The 23,112-nt window shown below is 37.5% G+C and overlaps 1 protein-coding gene across 4 annotated transcripts in view; it reads left to right on the forward strand.

The window, feature by feature from the left end:
- The window catches only part of RCBTB2 (RCC1 and BTB domain containing protein 2), a 58,117-nt gene extending 35,156 nt beyond the window's left edge, over positions 1-22,961 (forward strand). For 2 of the 4 annotated variants that reach the window (XM_037152043.2, XM_053665442.1), the window contains exons 4-12: positions 735-901; positions 1,459-1,617; positions 1,755-1,862; positions 3,063-3,205; positions 8,527-8,717; positions 9,242-9,368; positions 13,761-13,900; positions 17,847-17,977; positions 22,011-22,961. In XM_037152043.2, the coding sequence (XP_037007938.2) occupies positions 735-901; positions 1,459-1,617; positions 1,755-1,862; positions 3,063-3,205; positions 8,527-8,717; positions 9,242-9,368; positions 13,761-13,900; positions 17,847-17,977; positions 22,011-22,151 (1,307 nt within the window). In that variant the 3' untranslated portion in view covers positions 22,152-22,961. Of the gene's footprint in view, positions 1-734; positions 902-1,458; positions 1,618-1,754; positions 1,863-3,062; positions 3,206-8,526; positions 8,718-9,241; positions 9,369-13,760; positions 13,901-17,846; positions 17,978-18,258; positions 18,378-22,010 lie in introns of all 4 variants that reach the window. The other 2 variants (XM_053665443.1, XM_053665444.1) reach the window with 2 other exon arrangements.
- Positions 22,962-23,112: the final 151 nt, after the last annotated feature.

Raw genomic sequence — 23,112 nt, forward strand, 5'->3', positions numbered from 1 at the left:
ATTATGAAAATGAAAATCTCAGTAGGCAAGTTTAGGTGCCATTTGGACACAGCAAAAGAGAAAATTAACAAACTGGGAGATTGATCAGAAGAAATTGTCTGGAATGTAGCACAAAAAGACAGTATGGTAGAAAATATAGGTGAAATGAGTATATTATATATTATATGCTTTTATTTATTTAAAGCTCAGAAATAGGACAACCTAAGTTCTGTTATTCAGGCTTATATATTGGGTTTTGGGGGGTGATCAAAGGTTACATTTCCTCACCTGAACAGCAGTACATGGGTGTGTGTACTTTATAATTATTTATGAAATTGTGCATCTATATCTTATGAACTTTTATGAACATATATTGTATAAGTGATATAATAACAAAGATTAAAATAACTTGGTGATCATTTTATAGATAAGGAAATTAAGGCCTAGAAAAGTGAAATCTTTTTATCTTTCAGATTCTTTTATTACTCTTAGCAGCCTTTTTCCCCTGCTGTTTATTAAAACCTATCTTCTAGCTATTATAATTGCATTTATTTAAATTCCATCTTGTTGCTTTGAGGTCGAATGTAGTTTATACTTTTCAAATGTATTTTTTTATAAAATGAATTTGGTGGAATAGTGAAGTTGATTAGCTTTTGCAACTAAATTTTTAGTTTTCATTTGTAGAAGTGTGCAAAATGCATTTTCATATAACAAAGTAGATATTTTGAAAGCTAATTATGTTTCTTTTTTTTCAGAAGGAGAAGTCTTTACTTGGGGTCATAATGCTTATAGCCAGCTGGGCAATGGGACAACTAACCATGGTTTAGTGCCCTGTCATATCTCTACTAATTTGTCAAACAAAAAAGTGATTGAAGTTGCTTGTGGGTCTTACCATTCTTTGGTATTAACATCTGATGGAGAGGTAAGAATAATCAGTATAAAGCTCACGGATTTTTTTTCCAATAAGATCATATAAATTCCTGTAGCAGTCCTAGAACAAGTATGATCATTTGATTAAAATGACCACCTCCCTCAAACTCAGTCTTATTCTTGTTAGCAACTATAGTCACGGTGCTTATATGTATATCAGGTTTACCTTTATGTAGCAAGAATTTCTATTATTGCAAAATCTAAAGGGATATTTTTTCTTCTATATTGCTATAGTAGAAGGGGTTATTTACAAAAAGAAAAAAATCTCCAAATGCTGAAAAAATATGGCTGAAGCAAAGTAGATATTCTTATAAATTTTATATTATATGTAATAATAATTACTTTTTATGTAGCTAACACAAATAATCTAATATTATAAATGAATACATTTTATAAATTTTACAAAAACCTCTCTGCCTATGTTGTGACAATTTATGGATATCAGTCACTTTGAGAGCAAAGATGAAGTGCCATAAGTATATATTAGTATCCAATTGAAATGCTTTATAAATTATTATATTTCATGAACTGATTTCTTCTTTCAAATAGGTATTTGCCTGGGGTTATAATAACTCTGGGCAGGTAGGCTCTGGATCAACAGCTAATCAGCCAATCCCCCGGAGAGTCACTGGCTGCTTACAGAATAGAATAGTTGTGAACATAGCATGCGGTCAGATGTGCTCAATGGCGGTGGTGGACACTGGGGAGGTAAGAAGGTTATTTCATATTATTTCAAAAAATTGTTTGCCTTATCAGTGTCATACCAACATAGCATGTTTCTCATAATAGAGAACTTGATCGCTTTTTGGCCTTTTGTTGGCATTGAGTCTCTCATTTTCTCTCAGGTTTATGTCTGGGGTTACAATGGAAATGGACAGCTTGGACTTGGCAGTAGTGGCAACCAGTCAACCCCCTGTAGAATAGCAGCCTTGCAAGGCATACGTGTCCAGCGGGTATGTCCACTGTTGGTTTATATGTACATGTTATTAAGTCTTCAGTGACAAAAATATCAATGTATTAAAAACAGTTTTTATAGCAAGATGAAAAGTTTAGCTGTTTGGATGTCTTCAGTGAAGTAAAAGTTTAAGCTTTATTTCCATGAATTGAGTTGTAGTTATTCATCAGAAAATTTAAATTTCTGGAACATTCTCATACATAGTTGTTGGAATATAATTTTTAAAAATATTTACTGAGTTAACTTTGACAATATGTATCAAGAGCTTTAAAAATATTCATACCTCTTGATCTATAATTCTACTCCATTCTAAGACACCAAAGAGAAAGTCACAGAATTAGTGGAGAAGACATAACCAAAAAAGATGAAGAAGAAGAAAACTTTAGTAGATACTAAATGTAGCATAATCTATCTAATCAAACAATAAGTTAATAGTTAAATAAATTATACTAAACCTATGTGAACAGAAATGATATTTACAAAGGATACAAGATTATTAATAATTTGGGGATAGTGGTACATGTAATGTTAAGTAAAAAAGATACAGCCCTGGCTGGGTGGCTCAGTTGCTTAGAGCACTGATCCATACACTAGAAAGGTTGCAAGTTTGATTCCTCATCAGGGCATGTATCTGAGTTGGTGGGTCAATCCATATTTGGGGTCGGCATGGGAGGAACCCAGTTGATGTTTATCTCACATTGATGTCTCTCTCTCTCTCTGTGTCTCTCAAATTAATATACAACCTTGGCTGAGAATTTTAAAAAAAGATACAACTGCTCAAAAAAGCTATCTGTGCATATCTATATGTAAATAGAAAATATTGATCTTGAGATTACTTTCATATTTACATTATTTCACATTGAACATGTGTTTTTAATAATTAAAAAAAGAAAATTATTCTTAAAAAACAAAAGCGTTTATTTCTTACTAACTTCATACCCCTTGATCTCTGTGAGCACAAAGAATGTCATATTAAAAGTGAATACCAGGCTCATGTCACTAAAGACTGATGTCCGTTTTACTGTATAGTTTTGGGCACACGAGAGCCTGAGCTAGTTCTGGAGGAACTGGTTAACTTAATGCTTGTTTCTCTGGGCAGGCTGTCTTTTCCCTTTTTTTCACTTTTGATTCTTAACCTATTTTGTGAAAGCATGTTTCCTATTTTCAGGCCTGATTGGATTTGGTTTTTTTCTTTCAGGTTGCCTGTGGCTACGCACACACTTTAGTATTAACAGATGATGGCCAAGTATATGCTTGGGGTGCAAATTCTTATGGCCAGTTGGGCACTGGCAATAAAAGTAACCAGTCCTATCCCACTCCTGTCGTTGTGGAAAAGGACAGGTAATATGTGCATTTTCAAAATAACTTCACTGTTTCTTAGTGATTAAGCAAAACTTAGACATAATATAGAATTATGGGGAATTTACTGCAAGTATTAGAATATTGTTTAACCGGAGTGTTCATTCCTCTTTAAAGTTGACTTTTGAATAGTTGGTGAATTTGACTATATGTTAAATATTCTATTTTCCCTTAGCCATATTTCATCTACACCTCTGATAGCTACTCTATACAAACTACAATGACTAAACCTCCGACAGCTATTGTACATTATTCTTCTCCCTCACAAATTACCTCTCCTCTCCCTCCTCATTGTTTTCTGTTTTACATTCTTAAGATGTTGATGACATTTGTATTCTGTCTTCTGTGGTTCAGGAAAATGTGTTTCTTGGTATGAATTAGGTGCAAAAACAGATGACCTTAGGGGGCCTAGGCAGTGGCTTTGCTCCCAAACTTAGACCTGAATATTCCCTCTCAGTATTCTCCACTCTCCTTCCTGTATCAGCTGCTGCAGTCAGCCAAGCCTGTGTCCCACCTCTGACCTCCCTAAAGCACTGGGTGTTTTAGGAAAATGTTACCAGGCCATGCTTAGGGAAGGCCAGGTCCACATCCCTCCATATCCTAACCCCTTTGCTGTGTCTGTACCAACTTTTCTCCAAGAAGCAGTGTTTCTGCCTCCTATCATGACAAAGGCTGCTCTTGTTTTATGAAGGCTAATAACAAACATTCAGAAATGATTGCAGGAATTATTTTTTATTTTATGTGGTGGGTAGTTTAGCATAGGTAGACACTGTTGTGTTTCAGTTGGTTACATTTTTCATAGAACATTATCACTGAAAAGGGAGGCTATCATTTTAAGTGGTTTCCCAGAGTACAGAAAAGATATTCAAATAATTTAAAAGTCTCTCTGCCTTGTAGGTCATTGTGGAAGTGATTAAATTTGATGAGAACAGAGCAGTTAATTACTGTTTATTTAAAGTGTTCTGTATGAAAGACACAGAGATGAGGACTGGTGGGGGGGGAATGGGAGGGAGGGGGGAGACCGGGCGGGGGGGGTGGGGTGGGATGGGAGAAATAGATAAAAAAAAATGTACTTGAAAAGTAACTAAATAAAATTTAATATTAAAAAAAATAATAATAAAGTGTTGTTCTAACTTCCCCTTCTCCCACAGAACACCAGATTGCTTTATAACTAAAGTGGCTAAAATGTAGAAGGCTTTTTTTTGTTATTGTTAACTGCTTAGATATCTGTATGTTAAGCCCAGCACTATCTCCCTCTCCCTCCACAGTCAGGTTGGTATTTGCTTATACTCCTAGGCCATCTTTGAAGCCTCACCTTTCTCTCATTGATATTCTGGGGGAGGAATAAACTTTCTGCTGTCCTCAAATGTTCTTCTGGGTGGTCTAATAATCAAACAGAGATGCAGCGGATTAGCAAGAGAAAACAACTGAATTAATACATACAAAGGTATGGAACCCCACAAACATGAGTTAGACTCTACATGCACAAGAGGTTTAAAGATAGCAAGGGAACAGGAGTATATAAGATTTCCTGAGCTAGGGATGAGGTAAGTTGCCTTGGGGGCTTCAGTGAGTCATTGCAGGATAAGAAGAGCAGATGTTTAATAAATAGAAGTTTGTTCTGCCCAATAGATAGGTCAAAAGAGGTTATCTCTGATAATCTCTTACTCTGAGTGAGGCCCCTCATTCAAGTTCTTCTAGGTAGTTAAGGGAGGGGCAGAAATTTCTCTTGAGCCCATTGCTAAAGTTGCCTTTAACTGAGAAAACAATCTGCATACCATAGAAGCACATCTTGGGGTGACTTGTTCTGAACTCTCACAATATCAAAGGCCACCCAATTCTTCCCTGGAACCATGCTTGGACAAGACGTCACACCCATTAGCCTTCTCCAGCTCATTTTATAGTTATTCTTTTTTTCCCCTTTTAGCCTGTCTTATACACCATTGCCTGATTAATCTAAGAACTCCATTTTTATTATGTTATGGCCCCGTTTACAAAGCTGTTTCCCATTTGTCTAATACATCAGATCAAATCTAAACCCTTCAGCCTTGGATTTCAGACTGATACCACTGTTCCTAGCAAACCTTATTGTTCCTGTCTATTCCACTTAGGCCCTCTTAATATTGTACCTTCTCTAGCCTTGCTGTTCTGCCATCTGCCTACAAATTTGTACATGTTTTTCTCTCTGGCTCATGTGCTCTTACTCATCCAAAGCCTTTGTGGCCCAACTGAACTCCCTTTTACTTTAAATACTCCCTGAGGAGTACCCAGGTATTCCCCCCTTACTCACCAGAGCACTTGTAGGTAGTGCTGCACTATGATGTTATCTGGGAGTTGTTTACAGTTTCACAGATGTGCTACTTCTCTCTTCAGACCCCAGGCAGGTTCCATAGTGCCTGAAGCAGCTGTTAGTAATGCGAAAAAAACATTTTTTAATGTGCAGTACGCTGGTTAGCTTATTTCATATACTCTTCACCACAAGCCACCACCTTTCTTTTCTTTCTTTTTTTAAGTAACTTGACCTCTGACTCCCAGCCAATGTCCTGTCTACTACACAACCGAAACTAATATTTTACTGAAAACTACAACACATTATTAAAAGACATTGAAAAACACACAATGAAATGAAAAGATATTTTGTGTCCATGGAAGAATCCCCATTAAAATGGGGATTTTACTGAAATCGATATAGAAATTTTATGCAATCTCCATCAAAATCTCCATGTCATTTTTTAAAGAAATAGACCTCCCCAAAAATCAGATTTATATAGAACCACAAAAGACCCTGAATAGCCTAAGCATTCCTGAGAAAAAAGAATGAAGCCGGAAAAATCACATTATCTGACTTCAAGTTATACTATAGAGCTACAATAATTAAAATCAATTGTTGCTACTCTCACATGTGGGCGTACATGATAGTAGATTCAGTTTTCTTGGAATAAATGTATTTATTCTATTTCCTGCTACCCCTTTTTTAAAAAAAATATCTTTATTAGGAAGCAAAATAGTATTGACCATTTTCCCTATGTAGGCAAGGTTCGTTTTAGGTCAATTTGGCTGATTAAACCATGTAAACAGGAAAAGCCTTACTATTTTGAATCGATTACTAGAAATATACAGTCTCTATACAGGGGAGGCTTTCACACTTAAAATACTGGGTAGATGTAGTAATACTGAGAAACCTCTACTGTTAGGCTATGATTTGTACACCAGACATTGTGCTTGGTGTTTAATATTTTCTCATTAAAGTCTCACATATTGGCCTTTCACTGTGATGAAACTCAGGCTCATAGATATTCAGGGACATTCCAGCAGTCACACAGCTTTGTGGTAAAGCTAAGATTCAAATTTAGTTATAACATCCATTCTGAGACATACAACTAGGACATAAGAGCCTCATTTTCTCCAATACTCTTGGGCAGTTTTCAAGAGCTGAGAGCTATCCTCTAGTCAGTGATATTACTTGGGCTGCACAAGAAAACAATATATCTCTCAGCTTTCTGAGACAAGCTACCACAGCAATATCCAGGTTGTACAATGCCATCCTCCCTCCTTGATTGGGAAACCTCTAGTTAAAGCAGACAGAGAAGGAATATCTCCAGCTTTGGCCCATGGGGTCTTACCCACCCCCCACCCCCGCCCCGGTTGCTCTGTGTTGTTGAATCTTTATCAATAAAATTATCTATAAATTATATTTAGTAAGGCACTATACTGGGTGCTTAGGAGGAGAGAAATAAGTGAGTGAATCAGCCTAATAGGAACTCGTAATCTAACTGAATAGATAAGACAAATTCACCTGAAGATAACAGGGCCAGGTTGGCATCCTGTGGATAGGAAGTACTACAAGAGCTCAGGTGAGCCTCCTCTTGCCTCAGAGTTTTCTGAACTGGGCCTTAAGAGATGGGTAGGATTTCTGAGGCAAAGAGAAAGGAAAGAACATTCCTAATTAAGGACTTTAATTGTGAATAAAGGCATTGAGAAGTAGTGAATACATTTGTTTGTTGGAACATAGGATGTGTGGCCAAAACTCTTTTGAAAGAAGGGTGGACATAAGCAGAAGCCCAATGATGGAAGGCTTTAATGTCACTTGTCTGAGTTGTATACTGTGGAAAGTCAGTGAAGGATTGAAAGTACTGATAAAAATGATGTTTTAAGAGAATTATTCTCCTGCCAGTATTATGCAATTTGGGTCAGAGCAGAGAGAAGTTCTAAGGCAGAGATGCAGGAGGCTGTTTAATTCGTCCAGATGTGGGGTGTGTCTGACTGAAGGTGGTGGCAGATGGGAGAAATTGCAAAGGATTTATGTTATTTGCCAATTGGATATTCTGAAGAAAGTGGTGAGGAAAGGGAGGCCAGAGATAATTCTGCAGTTCTGAGCCAAAGTCACTAAGGATGTTGATACCATTGCCTGCTGTGACAAAATCAAGATGATAGCCTCACTCAGGGTAAAATAGTTTATTATCTCCTTTGAATATGTATGATGGTTTATTCTCAGGGCAAAGTAATTATTTCCAAATCAGTATTTTCTATTAGGAACTGTTCTGAGAACTAACCCCTGGCAATTATGAACATTAGGGTCTACATGATAATCACAGAAAACTGCACTATTGGGCTCTAGATAGTTCAGTGAATTATAACTACTGGATTTACTGTTTGCAGTGTGAGGCAGGGTTACTTACAGCATATTCCATTTAACCCTAAAATTGGCGATGCTTTGATAATATTTTTTGACCTGAGTCAAGGTGAGGCAGCTCTTTACTATCTAGTTCAGTAAGTAGTATTTTAACAAAAAATTTTCTTTCTTTTTCTCCTGGCCTGTCCTCTCTTAGATTGTACTTGAATTTTAAAATGGGATGGTACATTTTTTTCTTTAATCCTCACCCAAGGATATGCTTATTGATTTTACAGAGAGGGGAAAGGAGGGAGGGAGGAAGGCAGGGAAAGAGAGAAAGAGAAGGAAAGAGAGAGAGAAACATCAGTCAATTGTAGTTGCCTCCTATGCATGCCCTGACATGGGATAAAACCCCAAACCTTTTGGTGTAAGGGACAACACTGCACCCAACTGAGGCACCTGGACATGGCAGGATGGTACATATTTTTATAGGCCTACTGGATAGAAGTGATAAGATCTTCACTAGTTATAAGTGAATTGAAGTATAGCTTCAGTGTAAATATCTGTATATTGCTTGAAAATTTAAGAGACTAGGTGTGTAAATCTTGTTTTGTTTTTTAAATCAAATCTAAGGAAGCAGAGATCAACTCATTTCCTGTTTACTGTGTTTACTTGGTGTTCGTGAACTTAGAATTATAGAAATTGCAGCCTGCCACCCTACCCACACATCTGCTGCCAAGACCCAGGGAGGGCATGTGTACATGTGGGGCCAGTGCCGGGGCCAGTCAGTGATCCTGCCTCACCTCACCCACCTCTCCTGCACGGATGATGTGTTTGCCTGCTTTGCCACTCCCGCTGTCTCCTGGCGCCTACTCTCTGTGGGTGAGCTGATCATTGTCCATTTGACTAATGGCTTGAAAACTAGGAAGAGAACTATGGTTATTTTATTTTGATAGGAAGGACTTTGTTAAGTGCAGTATCATATCATTTATTTCCCTTTAATGGACTCCTGTGAAAAGGAACTAGTTTGATGGATTTGTTTTTCTTAAAAGTATCAGACACCAACACTACATGCCAAATTAAAAGTACTTTTATTTCACTGCTTTTTGACTGAGAAAACTCTTTTTTTAGATAGTATATTTACACAGACATTCAAATTTTCATTTAATGAGGTTGTTTTGGACTTCATAGTTGTTGTTTTGCCAGATTTAGAAGCAAATGTGTGTGAGGTTCTAATCCTTGATAATTACAGAGGCGTGAATTCATGCTTAGGGGGAAAAGTGTTGCTCAATTTAATTACTTTGGAGAATTGATATTTTAATGAGTGCCTAGAGAGCAGTGCTATATTGCAACCTCCATTTTCATTGTCTGTAGTTAACTCAGAAACATTGGTATTATTCTCTTAGAACCTGATGACCACCTCACGGTAGCTGAGTCACTGAAGAGGGAATTTGACAATCCTAATACCGCAGACCTGAAATTTCTGGTGGATGGAAAGTATATTTATGCACATAAAGTCCTTCTCAAAATTAGGTAAGGAATTATTTATTTTGGGAATTGAAATGAATGCATTCATTATTTGGAAATCTAAGAAACTACCAGGGCACCTAAGTAATTATGCAAAGAAATCCAGGAAAGATTTTGCCCTTAGGAGCTTACAGTGCAGCCGGGAGAAACACATTATACATGAAACAAGAAATTATAGAGGTCAAGCCCTGGCTGGTGTAGCTCAGTGGATTGAGCTCGGGCCTGCGAACCACATGATCGCGGTTCGATTCCCAGTCAGGGCACATGCCTGGATTACAGGCCAGTTCCCAGCAGGGGACTCACGAGAGGCAACCATACATTGATATTTATTTCCTTCTCTCCTTCCCTTCCTCCCTAAAAATAAATAAATAAAATCTTTAAAAAAATAAATGAAGAAAAACAAAACATTTTAGAAAGATTAAAAAAAGAAATTATAGAGGTTAGAGGCAATGAGTGGAAGAATTATAGTTTAGGGCATAAGTACTCTAGGCTTCTTTACAGGACTTTACAAATGGTCTGTCTACCTTGGCTTCAGAGAATAGCTAGCTTCCAGTAGGTGAGTGTGTTGTGTGCTTTTAGCACTGTACAGACTGTTTCAACACAAGTAAATTTCCAAGCTAGGAACTGGGCTCAGTCCATAAACATCACTTTCCTCAGTCAGCTGTAGAGTAATGAACATTTAGATGCTTGAAAAGAGAGAAGATAAGGCTTTTCCAAAGTAGTAAGATCTAAGATAGAGCTAACACATATTTTTTAAAAACTTAAATATATTGATATATATAATTTTTGCTCAATGAGCTAGATTCATTTAAAGTTTGCATTTCAGGGACTTCTGGCCAAAATGGAGGTGTAGGTAGATAGATACACTTTGTCTCCTCACACAACCAACAGAAGGACAACAACAAATTTAAAAACAAAAAATAACAACTGCCAGAAAAATTAAAATATATGGAAGTCTGACACCAAGGAGTTAAAGAAAAAACATTCATTCAGACTGGTAGGAGGGTCAGAGACAGGCAGCCAGGGCAGAGAAGACTCAGCGGAGAAGATGTTGGCTGGTGGACTGGGTGGTCCCACATTTGCATGTGGATAAACTGGGAAGAGCAACTGGGGAACAAGACGGACTGTACAAACCAGAGGTCCAGCGTGGGGAAATAAAAACTCAAAGCCCCTGACTGTAAAATCTTGTGGGGGTTGTGACAGGAGTGGGAGAAACTCCAAGCCTCATAGGAGAGTTCACTGGAGAGACCCATGGGGTCCTAGAATGTACACAAACCCACCCATCTGGAAACCAGCACCAAAAGGGCCCAATTTGCTTGTGGGTAGTGGGGGAAGTGACTGAAAGCTATCAGAGAGCTGAACAAGTGCCATTGTTCCCTCTTAGAACCCTCTACCACATATAGCAACACGACACAGTGATGGGGGTTGTCCTGCCCTGGTAAATACCTAAGGCTCCTTCCCTTACTATGTAATAGGTGTGCTGAGACAAAAGAAAAGGTGGCCCTAATGAAAGAACATATCAAAACCCCCAAAATAGAACTAAGCCATGAAGAGATAGCCAACCTATCTCTTCATCTGTTGTGAACAGATGCACAGTTCAAAACGCTGGTAATCAGGATGCTCACAGAAATGGTTGATTATGGTCATAAAACAGGAAGAGGTAACGGCTATGCAAAGTGAAATAAAGGAAAATGTACAGGGAACCAACAGTGACAGGAAGGAAACCGGGACTCAAATAGATGGTTTGGAGCAGGAGGAAGAAAGAAACATTCAACCAGAACAGAATGAAAAAAGAAGAATTCAAAAAAAAATGAGAGGCTTAGGAACCTCTGGGGCAACTTTGAACATTCCAACATCTGAATCATAGGGGTGCCAGTAGGAAAAGATGAAGAGCCAGAAATGGAAAACTTGTTTGAACTTCCCAAATCTGGTCAAGGAAACAGACTTCCAGGAAGTCCAGGAAGCTCAGAGAGTCCCAAAGAAGTTGGACAAAAGGAAGTACACACTAAGGCACATCATTATTACATTATCCAAGAGTAAAGATAAGGAGATAATCTTTTTTTAAAGGATTTTATTTATTTTTAGACAAGGAAAGGGAGGGAGAGAGAGAAACATCAGTGTGTGGTTGCCTCCTACATGGCCCCCACTGGGGACCTGGCCTGCAACCCAGGAATGTGCCCCGACTGGGAATCGAACTAGCGACCCTTTGGTTTGCAGCTCATGCTCAATCCACTGAGCTACACCAGCCAAGACAATACAGAGAGAATCTTGAAAGCAGCAAGAGAAAAGGATATAGTTATCTACAAAGTGCCCATAAGACTATCAGCTGATTTCTCAAAAGAAACCTTGCAGACAAGAAGGGACTGGAAAGAAGTATTTGAAGTCATGAAAGGCAAGGACCTACATCCAAAATTACTCTATCCATCCAAGCTTTGATTTAGAATGGAAGGGCAGATAAAGTGCTTCCCAGATAAGGTCAAGATAAAGAAGTTCATCATCACCAAGCCATTATTATATGGAATGTTAAAGGGACTTATATAAGAAAAATAAGGTGATCAAAACTATGAACATCGAAATGACAACAAACTCACAATTATCAACTGAACCTTAAAAAAATGAAAACAGCCCTAACTGGTGTGTCTCAGTGGATTGAATGCCCACCTGCGAATCAAAGGGTCACTGATTCAATTCCTATTCTAGGGCACATGCCTGAATTGCCAGCTTGGTCCCTATTAGGGGGTGCATGAGAGGCAACCACACACTGATGTTTCTCTCCCTCTTTTTCTCCCTCCCTCATGCTCTCTAAAATAAATAAATAAATAAATAAATAAATAAATAAATAAATAAATAAAATCTTTAAAAACAAAAACAAAAAAACTAAGAAAACAACTAGAACATGAATAGAATCACAGAAATGGTGATCACATGGAGGGTTATCAGTGGGGAGGGGGAGGAGGAGAATGGGGGAAAAGGTACAGGGAATAAAAAATGGTACCATAACTGGTGGGTACAAAATAGACAGGGGGAGCTTAAGAATAGCATGGGAAATGGAGAAGCCAAAGAACGTACATGTATGACCAATTAATATGAAATAAGGTGGGGGAATGCTGGTGGGAGGGGGAGTTCAGGGTGAAGGGGAATAAAGTGGTGAAAAATATGGGACAACTGTAATAGCATAATCAATAAAATATATTAAGAAAACCTGAAAAGAAAGTAAACTGTGCATTTTAGAAGCTTTGACATATGAATATATCTGTGAAAGCATTGTCCCAAATTAAGATACAGAACATTTCTGTCACTCCTCAAAGATCCCTTATTTTCTAGCCCTGGGGCAGGCAATCTTCTTTCTGTCACTGTAGATTAGCTAGCATTTTCTAGAAGTTTAATAAATAGAACTATGCAGTATGTATTCTTTTGTGCCTAGCTTTGTTCTTATATCATGATTTTGGAAATCATCATGTTGTTATGTGACTACATATAAATATTACTCCAACAAACCACAAGCTCAAAATAGCATGTTAGTCTCAAGTTTACCTCTTACTAAGGTCAGGCTGTGTAACATTTGTTGTTTCTTACTACTGTCCAAAAACCTTCATAAAGGATGGGTGTGTTACTTTGCTAGGGTTTTCTGTAACAAAGTGCTTACAAACTGGGCTTTAATAACAGAAATTTACTCTCTCACAGTTCTGGAGGCTAAAAGTTCAAGATCAAGGTGTTCATTTGATGGGTTCCTTCTGAGGGCTAGGAAAAAGAATCTGATTCATGAGTCTCCTAGGTGCTGGTTTGCTGGCAATCTTTAGTGACCCTTGGCTGGCATTTTCCTTGTGTGTGTGCATGCCTGTGTCCAAATTTCCCCTTTTTTATAAGGACACCAATTATATTGGATTAGGGTCCACCCTAATGACCTCATTCTAACTTGGTAACCTCTGTAAGGATCCTTTCTTCACATACTGTTATATTCTGAGGTTAAGGCTTCAACATATGAATTTGGGAGGCACAATTTAACCTGTAATAGGAAGTGAAAAACAAAATCACTCAGAGGTTATAAAGACAAACCCACCTGATTTCCATAAATGCTGTGCTGTGGACATGGTGTAGGAACTCTGCCAGTAAGTCTGGCACTGTCTCCACTCAGGATGGCTGCAGGGGCAGCTCCACCACAGCAGGTTTGCATTTGCAACCTCTTTGAATTAATGGTGGTTAGAAAACTGGCCAGCAGGGGAAGCGAGGGACAGAGGAAGAGTAAGAAGGTATGCAACTTGGAGAGTATCATGTTTAGTGTTGTGATTTTCCCTTCTCCTTGTTAGTTTTTCTCCTCTAAGCCCCATGGGGGCATACTCCTTGTGTTTATCTGCTCTTGAACAGAAACTAGGACCTGACATCCTTTTCTTCCTTCAGGTGTGAGCATTTTCGTTCTTCGTTGGAAGACAATGAGGATGATATTGTAGAAATGAGTGAATTTTCATATCCTGTTTACCGAGCCTTCTTGGAATATTTATACACAGACAGCATCAGCCTTCCCCCTGAGGAGGCAGTAGGTAATTAATTGCCACACACTTTACCAAGAGATTAGCCAAGTGCTGGGTAACTGGGTAGGTGGTTTCTGTAGAGCCTAAATGGACTTCGCCAGGAGGGCAATCTTTGTATCTCGTTTTTTGTGTGTTGAACCCAAGCTGCTTTCCCTTGCTACTACTTAATACAAAGATTGATCACGTTGTTAAGAGATAGATGAATTATCAAAACATCACCACTGTCACGTGGGTACCATTCTTAGTTGCTATATGTTAGTATTGTACATAACTTTTAACTAACTCTTGCCCTCAAGATGTTTGCATTAAAAAAAGATAAAATCCACATAATAATTAGCCCTGCTTATTTCCATATCTGTGAATTTCTGACCCAGATGGCTTTAGGACAGATGTGGTCTGTTGCATCCTGTCCTGAAAGGAGTGAGGGGCATTCACCCATCAGTAAAAAAAAGCAACATGCTATCATCCAATGGACACAGGGTTAAAAACATACTAAGTTTCAGTTTATAAGTGGCAGCAATATTGTTGGCCAATGGTACAGAAAAATTAAGGAATTACTTCCATAAGGAACTAAAGAGAGTTCAACCCCCAATTTATAAATTAAACATTCATTTTACATGTATAAACTAATAATATTTTTTACCATGTCAACATTTAATTTTACTCAGCCAAACAGAAGTCTGATTTCTGAAGTTTTAATATTTTCCTTTGTTCTGCAAATGTTTTAGTGCCAATGCCTACATGTATCACAGCTCCTCTCAGTGTCTGTGAGGAGGCAGACTGAGGCCCTGCTGCTGTGGAGCTTGTATTCAGATGAGGGAGACCAGCCCTAAACAAATAAATACAAGCATCAGTCAGGAGGGTCAAGGGAGGCCTCTGCTGGGGAATGCACTGAGCAGAGACCTGGGTGAGTCATGAGGGAGTGAACCATGCAGATACCCTAGGAAGAGCCTCTAAAGCACGAGAAATAGTAAGTGCAAAAGTCTGAGACAGGAATAGATTTAGCATGTGGGGGATGTGGGAGAAGGCCAGAGTGGCTGGAGTGTACTGAGCAAGACTTGTAGTGGTAGGAATTGAGAAATTGAGAGCTGGGCAACATCATACATAATCTTGAAGGCCACGGTAAAGACCTTGAGTTTTATTCTTGGTGTGATGGCAAGCCTTGGAAAGTTTTTAGCATAGGGTTGTGTTATTTAGGATTTGCTTTAATTCTAAAGTAAAATGGGAAAAAAGTGGCTTAAACAAAATAATTTCTGTCACACAGGGATACAGTGCAGGGCATTGGTACATGTGACCTCTGTTTTTATGGTCTAAGGGCACACTTGGATTACATCCCTTAAGGGCGGGCCCTGGAAGTTCCACTTATTTCAAACCATGAACCAGAGCTGACTAAGTCCATAACTTAGATGCATAGGAGGTTGGGGAAAGTGTGGTCATATTCAGATGGCCATGGCTTAGCTAAATATTCTATGGTTTTGGAAGAAGGGAGAATGGATTCCCACCTGTGTGAATGTGCATGTGTGGGAGAAGCAACAAGTAGCTTCTATCATAGGAGTGATGTTGTTTGTAAAAGATTAGTAATTATAATGGTTCAGATATGGGATGATGGTACCCTGGGTTAGGTGCTATAGCAGATGAGATCAGATTCTGGATATTTTAAAGATGGATCTGTTGGGGTTTGTCAGTGGATGGGATGTGGGTTATAAGGGAAAAAGAGAAGGATGACTGCTCTGAGGTAATTGGTCCAAGTGGCTGGGTTAATGAATGTATTATTCACTAAGATGAAGATGGAGAGATATTGCTCTTGGGTTTGAAAAGTCAAAGGAGTGTGAGCTGCTTTATTAGACATCCAAGTAGCATTATTTTATAGGCTCACCCTTAATATTTGTTGGGCCCTGAGCAAGAGTCCAAATTAAGGGCTATGTATCATATGTCTAAAAATTCAAAGTTATATGTCAAGCTAACAGACTTGTGAACAAAAGATATGTTCAGTCCTCATACCCTGAAAAGTATACCTTCACTGAGAACTGAAGGGTCAGGTTTAAGTTTTAGATGGAATTTAGAGTTGTTATTCCTTGGAGTTCTGTGCTGGAATACAGTGGCATGGAAAGGCTTGCAGCTGGCTGCCTTTCTTTTCCCACCACCAGCTACATCCTCCATCACAATGGTGTGTAGGCACCCTAGCCTGCATGTCCAAGCTCCATACTCTCTCAGCCTAGGCCACACCTTGGGGGTGGGGGTCTCTACATTGGCATCATGATTTAGAGGGGAGGAAATACTCATACATGTGGCCTCGGGGTCAGTTAGGTGGGTAATCCTAGGGCCCCAGGTACCCAAAATGTGGTCTAAGAGTGGGTGCATGGCTCCATAACCATACTTGTGGTGAGAGATGTGTCTGGTGAAGGTAGAAAGTGGGGTCTTCTTGAGCAGAGATTCAGGGCAGGGTCCTTTGTCAGGGTAGTTTCTGCAAGTACATGTCAGTCAATGTGAGTTTGAAGCTTGGGGTTGTATAGGGCTGTTCTAAAGAGTTTGGGAGTTGTTGAGAACTGACCAAAAACAGTGGAGCCATTCACAACTCTCAAGGTTTCAGTATCCTCCAATGGGCCATAGGCTTTCCTTCCATAACTTTGTTATTGTTTGTCATGTTAAAATGAAAGTGAGTTTCCAAACAAATTCTTCCACCCGTACCAAACTTAGGAGCGGATAGATACAAAAACAGTTGTAAGACTGATGAAATCCCAGCTCTCTGTCCATTAGGGCCTCTATGAAGTACCTTATATGAAAGGTTAGCATGAAATAGGTATTACAATATTCTAGTAATAAGATTTAGTTAAGCTTTTGATCAGGTGGCAGCCTACAACTGGATGAAAACCTAGTGAATGTACTACTCCAAGGGGAAAGAACTGCTGAGCTCATGATGCTTGAACTCCTTCATGCAAAGGCAAAAGGACCCTAACAATATTTGTAGCCAGTATTTTGGGATGAATATCCTGAACACTATTCATTTCACTAACAACAAAGTATTTCTAGCACAGTTTAATGAAGATTTTAACTGGTAGTATTTTAAGCTCCTGACGAGGGTCTTTCAAATGCTAACTGGCCATTTCCGATTAGAGTACTTCCTAGTTTCCCTTCAGTTAAAGTTAATTGGCATGTGTGTATCACTCTGTTGAAATATGTGAAAATAGGTGACTAATATGACAGAAATCATCAACATTTATAGGTGGTATTTAAAACCATAGGACTGGAATCACTTAGGGAAACAAATGACATAAGAATCAAGATTGAGCCATGGGGTACCCAAACATTTGGAAGTCAGGAAAAAAAGGTTCAGCTGAGAGACTGAAGAGCGAGTAATTAAAGAGAGGAATATCACGAACAAGTGACAAGAAACATAGAGTCATCAACAACATGAAATTCTGTGTCTATCTTGAGTAAGATGAAACCAGAAAAGAACCCCCAGAACTTGGCATTGTGGAAGCCATTGCTGTTAATCCCAGGTGTGATGTCAGTAGTGGAGGGGATGGAATCAAAGACAACTTTCTCCTGGAGGTTTGCTGTAGAGAGGAGCAGAGAAATGAAGTAGGGTGATGAGAGGCAGACATGAGTCCATGAAAGGTTTTTCTTTTCTTTTTTAAAGAGATGAGCATTATTAGGGCATGTGCATGTGTTGATGGAAATGACCCCAGAGCAGATATTGGCAATGCAGGAGGATGGATAATTAGAGGGCTATTTCTAGGAAACATATTAAAGCCATTTTCACTGTGCTATTTTCCACAGCTCCTTATTTGCTTAGTTCAACTACTTTCTTAGGTAGAGCTACCCACTCAGAGTATGTCAGTACAAGTCTATTCACACAACCTTCCCTATGGACTATCTTAAAAATCATCTCTGAAGGGTTGAGTGATTTTAAATCAGGATGCTTGAAGTCACTCCACCTAACTCTTTCTGCCAGGATTGCTAGATTTGGCCACATTTTACAGAGAAAACCGACTGAAAAAGCTCTGCCAGCAAACTATCAAGCAAGGAATCTGTGAGGAGAATGCAATTGCTCTGCTCTCTGCTGCTGTGAAGTATGACGCTCAGGTAGGAAAAGCATTTTTTCAATTAGCCTACCTTCTGGAAAAAATAGGTAGGTGTCTACTTCATATCTCAAACTAAAATAGTCTTGGTAGATTAAATACAATATAAACAAATTTGTTTTGTTTAATATAAACAAATACAATAAAATACAATATTAAGTAATATTAAACACAATATTAAATATAATAATAAATACAATATAAACAAAATTGTATTTGTTTAGTATAAACAAATACAATAAAATATCAGCCAAAATATATTGGTATATGTTTATATAATATTAGGGTGGACCTCAAAGGCAGAAAATCCTGAAGGAAAGGACTGATGGATTTAATTTCAAAAAGATGAAAAACATTATATGGTCCTGGCCAGTTGGTTGGAGCATTGTCCCATACACCAAAAGGTTGTAAGTTCCATCCCTGGTTGGGGCATTTTCGGTGGATGATGTTTCTTTCTCACATTAATGTCTCTTTCTCTCTCTCTCTACCCCTACTTCCTCTCTCTTTAAAATTACTAAACATACTCTCAGGTGAGGATTAAAAGAAACAACAACAACAAATGATATACATCAAAAACTACCATAGAGAAAATTAGAAAGTAAATAATATACTGGGAAAATTTTCTGTAACATATAATGGTTATCGTATTTAATGCATAGTTCTTTTGAAAAAATTTTTATTGTATTTTTTCATTACCATTTAGTCTCCTTACACCCCTCCACCCAGCAATCACCACACTCTTGTCCATGTCCATGGGTCCTTTTAATATATAGTTCTTCAAAACATGAGTTGTTTGACTAAGAAAAATGAAAGAGATAGATTTATGAATGAAAAATATAAATAAAAACACCTGTCACAGTGGGGAATATGTTTTTAGAAATAATACAGACTCAGAACAGCGGGTGATCTAAACTGCTAATGAAAGTGCAAATTGATATAGTCATCCTGGAGTGCAATTTGGTAAAATATGTATTATGCTGGGTAGGGGGAGGAGGTAGAGAGTTAGAGCAAAAAAGAAAAAAAGTCATGGACAAGGACAACAATGTGGTGATTGCTGTGGGAGGGCATTTGGGAAGATAGAGGAAGGGTATAGGGGGATAAATTGTGATGACTTGGGGTGCTGAACACACAACACAGTGTGCAGATGATGTGTTGTAGAACTGTGCACCTGACACTGTATAATTTTGTTAACCAGTGTCACCTCAATAGATTTAATAAAAAGGAAAACAAAACAAATTTTTTTAAAAGACCTTTAAAAGATGTAATTCTTTAAGAAATTCATATACAGGAATTTGTCTTAAGGAAGTAATCATGGATTTGGACAAGGATTAACTTCAAAGATGTCTACTGCTGCATTGTTTGTAGTTTTTAAAAATTAGAAAAAGTCAACATGAGCCCTAGAGGATTGTTTAAACTCTATAGAATGTTAACATGAAGTTATACAGCTATTCAAGATATATCATTAAGGAAAAAACTATGGTCCTTAAAAAATATATATATATATATATAAATAGCTGATTTTAAAAGACTGAACTTCATTATCTATGAAGAAAAAGACTGAAAAATATACCGTATTTTGCTGTGTGTAATGTGCACCCATGGTTCTGTGAGCATTATACATGGGATTACTAAACCCATGGCATGTAATCATTATACCCACGTATAATGCTTATCTTTTTCCCTCAAAAATTCAGGCAAAAAGTGTGTATTATACAGGCAAAATACAGTAGTCAATGGTTCTCTTTACCTGATGGGATTATGGATGATTTTTATTTTCTTATCTTTGCTTTTTTTTCTGAATTTTGTACAGTGACCATGTATTGTTTTGATAATAAAGAAAACCTGTCTTAGAGCTAAATCTTTAGGAAACAGGCTATACTTCCTAGACTCAATTTTTTTTTGATGTAAGGATATCCTCTCCTTTGGTTAAAAAAATAAAGGGACATTTTAGTGGTGGGTGGAAAAAAGGTTATAACCTTTTTTGTGCTTACATAAATAATATGCTTATTAAAGAAAATTTGGAAAGGAAATGATTTATCAACCAGAGAACATAACATTTTCATGCAACTCATTCTGATCTTTCCCTAGATTACATTATGTGTATCTCTAAATACTGATTTTTTTTACTTAACATTTAAAAAAGAAAATACTACCCACCTAGAAACATTGACATTTAAAAGCATAGTGAATGTTTGTCTTTCATCAAACTAATGCTTTATTGGGCATATACAACATGCAAAATGCTTATGGCCAAAAAAAATTATCATGCTTTTTCCTAGTTTGTTTAAGCCATTGTGATAATACTGTACTCTGGTGGGCTACCTCAGATAACAAAAAGGTGGGCACAGTGTTTCTACCTGAACTAGGTCTTAATTTCCAAGACATGTTCATATTCCCTTATTTATAAGAATTATTTGTATGGTTATCTTGCATCTGTCTGTTTTCTAGAACGTAAACTCCTTTAGGAATGGCAAGGACTTTGCTCACAACCAAATTCCTTGTGCCTAGTATAGTGCCTGACACATATCATTAAACATTTGGTGTTCAACTTTGCCTATAGAAGCACTGTATTTACTATAGTCCATCTAATAGTTGCATCTAAATTATTGTAATAGATTATACATTTTTTTAAAGAGCAGTGTATTTACTATCTTGTTTCATTTCAGTGTGCTGTAGGCAGAAATGTCATTTCTAAAAATTTAAGATAGAGTCCATAATTTTAAGTGGATATTGGTATACTCAGTATATATTAATAACACACATTTTTATGTATAGTCACAAACTGTGATATCAAGTGTGTGCGTGGAATTTTGCCTGTTCTATGACTTAGGTCTTACCTGGGACTGAGAAATGTTATACTGTATGACCCTGGTAGCCTACAAAACTTTTCAGGGATGAAATAGATATGTTTTCTTCATGCAGTTTTCTTCTTTACTTCAAACATACTGTGAATTTGATTGGCATGGTTATTATTGCTCTTTCGTCTGTTTTTTCATCTCTAGCATTTGCTATCATTTACACATGTATAGAGAAGAAATTATAGTATGTACTGTGTACACATATGATTGCTTGGACATTACTCTGGGCTTTAGTTTCTATAAATTAGCTTCAGCTAATAGAGCATAAACTTTAAAAAGTTCACCACCACTGGGCAGCACCTTGTCCTATGTCAAGATGGCAGCATACATAGCCCAGGGCCAAAGGCATACTGGAGTCTCTGCAAAATGGCCTCACTTTAGCTCTAACTTGTGGCCAAAAAATTGGCCAGCCACCTTCATTCTGTCTCAAGTTTCCAGATCTAATCAAGAGAATTACTACAGGATTATTCTTTGGCTCAGAGTGCATTACAGTAAGCCAAAAACACCAATCTGAGGAATTTCTCTTAGGAGAAAGTGATGATTTCCTCAAAGCATTTTCCAGTTAACATTATGAAGGTATGCAGGGTCTGATGAAATCCAATCATCCAATCTTTTGAGTTCTTGTAAAAGAACAGTGGCCTGTTAATGACTTCAGTGAAGTGGTTTCCCAGCATTATTGTATTTTTTTAAAATTTAATTATTGCTCAAGTATAGTTTTCTGTCTTTTACTCCCATCCCAGCCTACCCCCCCATATATTTTTATGACAACTTTTTTTCTTACAAACTCTTTACAGGTAGAACTCTTTACTCTTTAAAGTCCCCAGGGGAATGTAAAAAAGGAATATTGTACTTTTAACAAATATTGAAAGTGGAATGAACAGTACAAATGCTTTGACTATAAAAGGTACAGAATTCATACATGTAGGTGCCTAACTCCAGCATTAGTTGGTATGGAGAAACTTGAATGTTTTACTGTGTTATTTACATTTTTCATACACATAGATCCATATTAGCTGTGTAGTTATAACTGTTCTTTAGGTATTGCCATACCAACATTTCTTCCTATTGGCTACCTAATCCTTTTTCTTTGCCTGTATGTTTTAGGAATTTTCATTCTGTGTTGCCTTGCAATAGGAAATGTGAATTTATTAAAACATTTTTTTTTGTTCTTGTTCCTAGGATTTAGAAGAATTCTGCTTCAGGTTTTGTATAAACCATTTAACTGTAGTAACACAAACTTCTGGCTTTGCAGAAATGGACCATGATCTCCTGAAGAATTTTATCAGCAAAGCAAGCAGAGTTGGAGCCTTTAAAAATTGATCCTAGCCTGCAGGAAATTTCTTTTAGCATTTTTTTTTTTTGCCTGCAACAGCCACAGAAAAACTTCTTTTTAATAGTATTGATGTGCTACATTTCGCTGAATACTTATATTCTGTCAAAAGAAGGATGGAGGTCAGTTTTCCCTATTGCTGAAGTCCAAAGTTGGTAAAAAGATATTAAATGGTCTGCTCAGACATGACTAAATTCTGGGGGGGGGGAATTGAAATGTCTCATTATATTTATAATTTCCTCTTTTGAGTCACTTAAGTTGGACACTTTTGGCAAACTGGTGTAAGTGTATGCAATTCTGGCTAAATCCTCCATTACTCAACAGGCTGACAGCACATAGCTAGCTTGGCAAGGAATGCTGTGACCATCACACTGTCAGCATCCAGCACAGTGCCTTGCATATAGTAGGCACTCAATTTATTATAAATCTTAAGTATGCCCTTGTTTTATTTGTGGGATACTGGATGAAGGAATAACTAGCACAAAAACAAATTTAAAACAGTTTGTATCTATTAAGGTTCATATTCTTCTGGTGCAATGTTCTGAGAAGTAGTGGCTAATTTAGAGCATTAATTAGAATTCACAAAACACCTTGGCAAATGAATTGTCAAAGGCCCAAGGGCTAACTGTAATTTCCTGTTTACTCTGAGATTGATTTCTTATATGGGATTATTGAACATGAAGTACTGTCTTTGAATGCTATTTCTGGACTCCTCTGCCTTATTTAATTGCATAATGTCCTTTGCTTTTGTGTTAAGAGAGATTTGCTTTTGTAAATAAAAAGGTTTGTGTTTTTCTTCAGTTGGCTTTTATGTCACTTTAAATCAGGTCTCTTAATCTGGCACCATATAATTATAAAGTACTAGGAGAAAAGGAACTAATACTTACATTTCATGTATAGCATTAAGAAGAATGAGATAAATTTATACTTTTTAGGTCACAATGAGTTACC

Source organism: Artibeus jamaicensis, unplaced genomic scaffold (assembly GCF_021234435.1).
Source record: "Artibeus jamaicensis isolate MK-2021 breed Jamaican fruit bat unplaced genomic scaffold, CSHL_Jam_final contig_414, whole genome shotgun sequence".
NCBI lineage: Eukaryota > Metazoa > Chordata > Mammalia > Chiroptera > Phyllostomidae > Artibeus > Artibeus jamaicensis.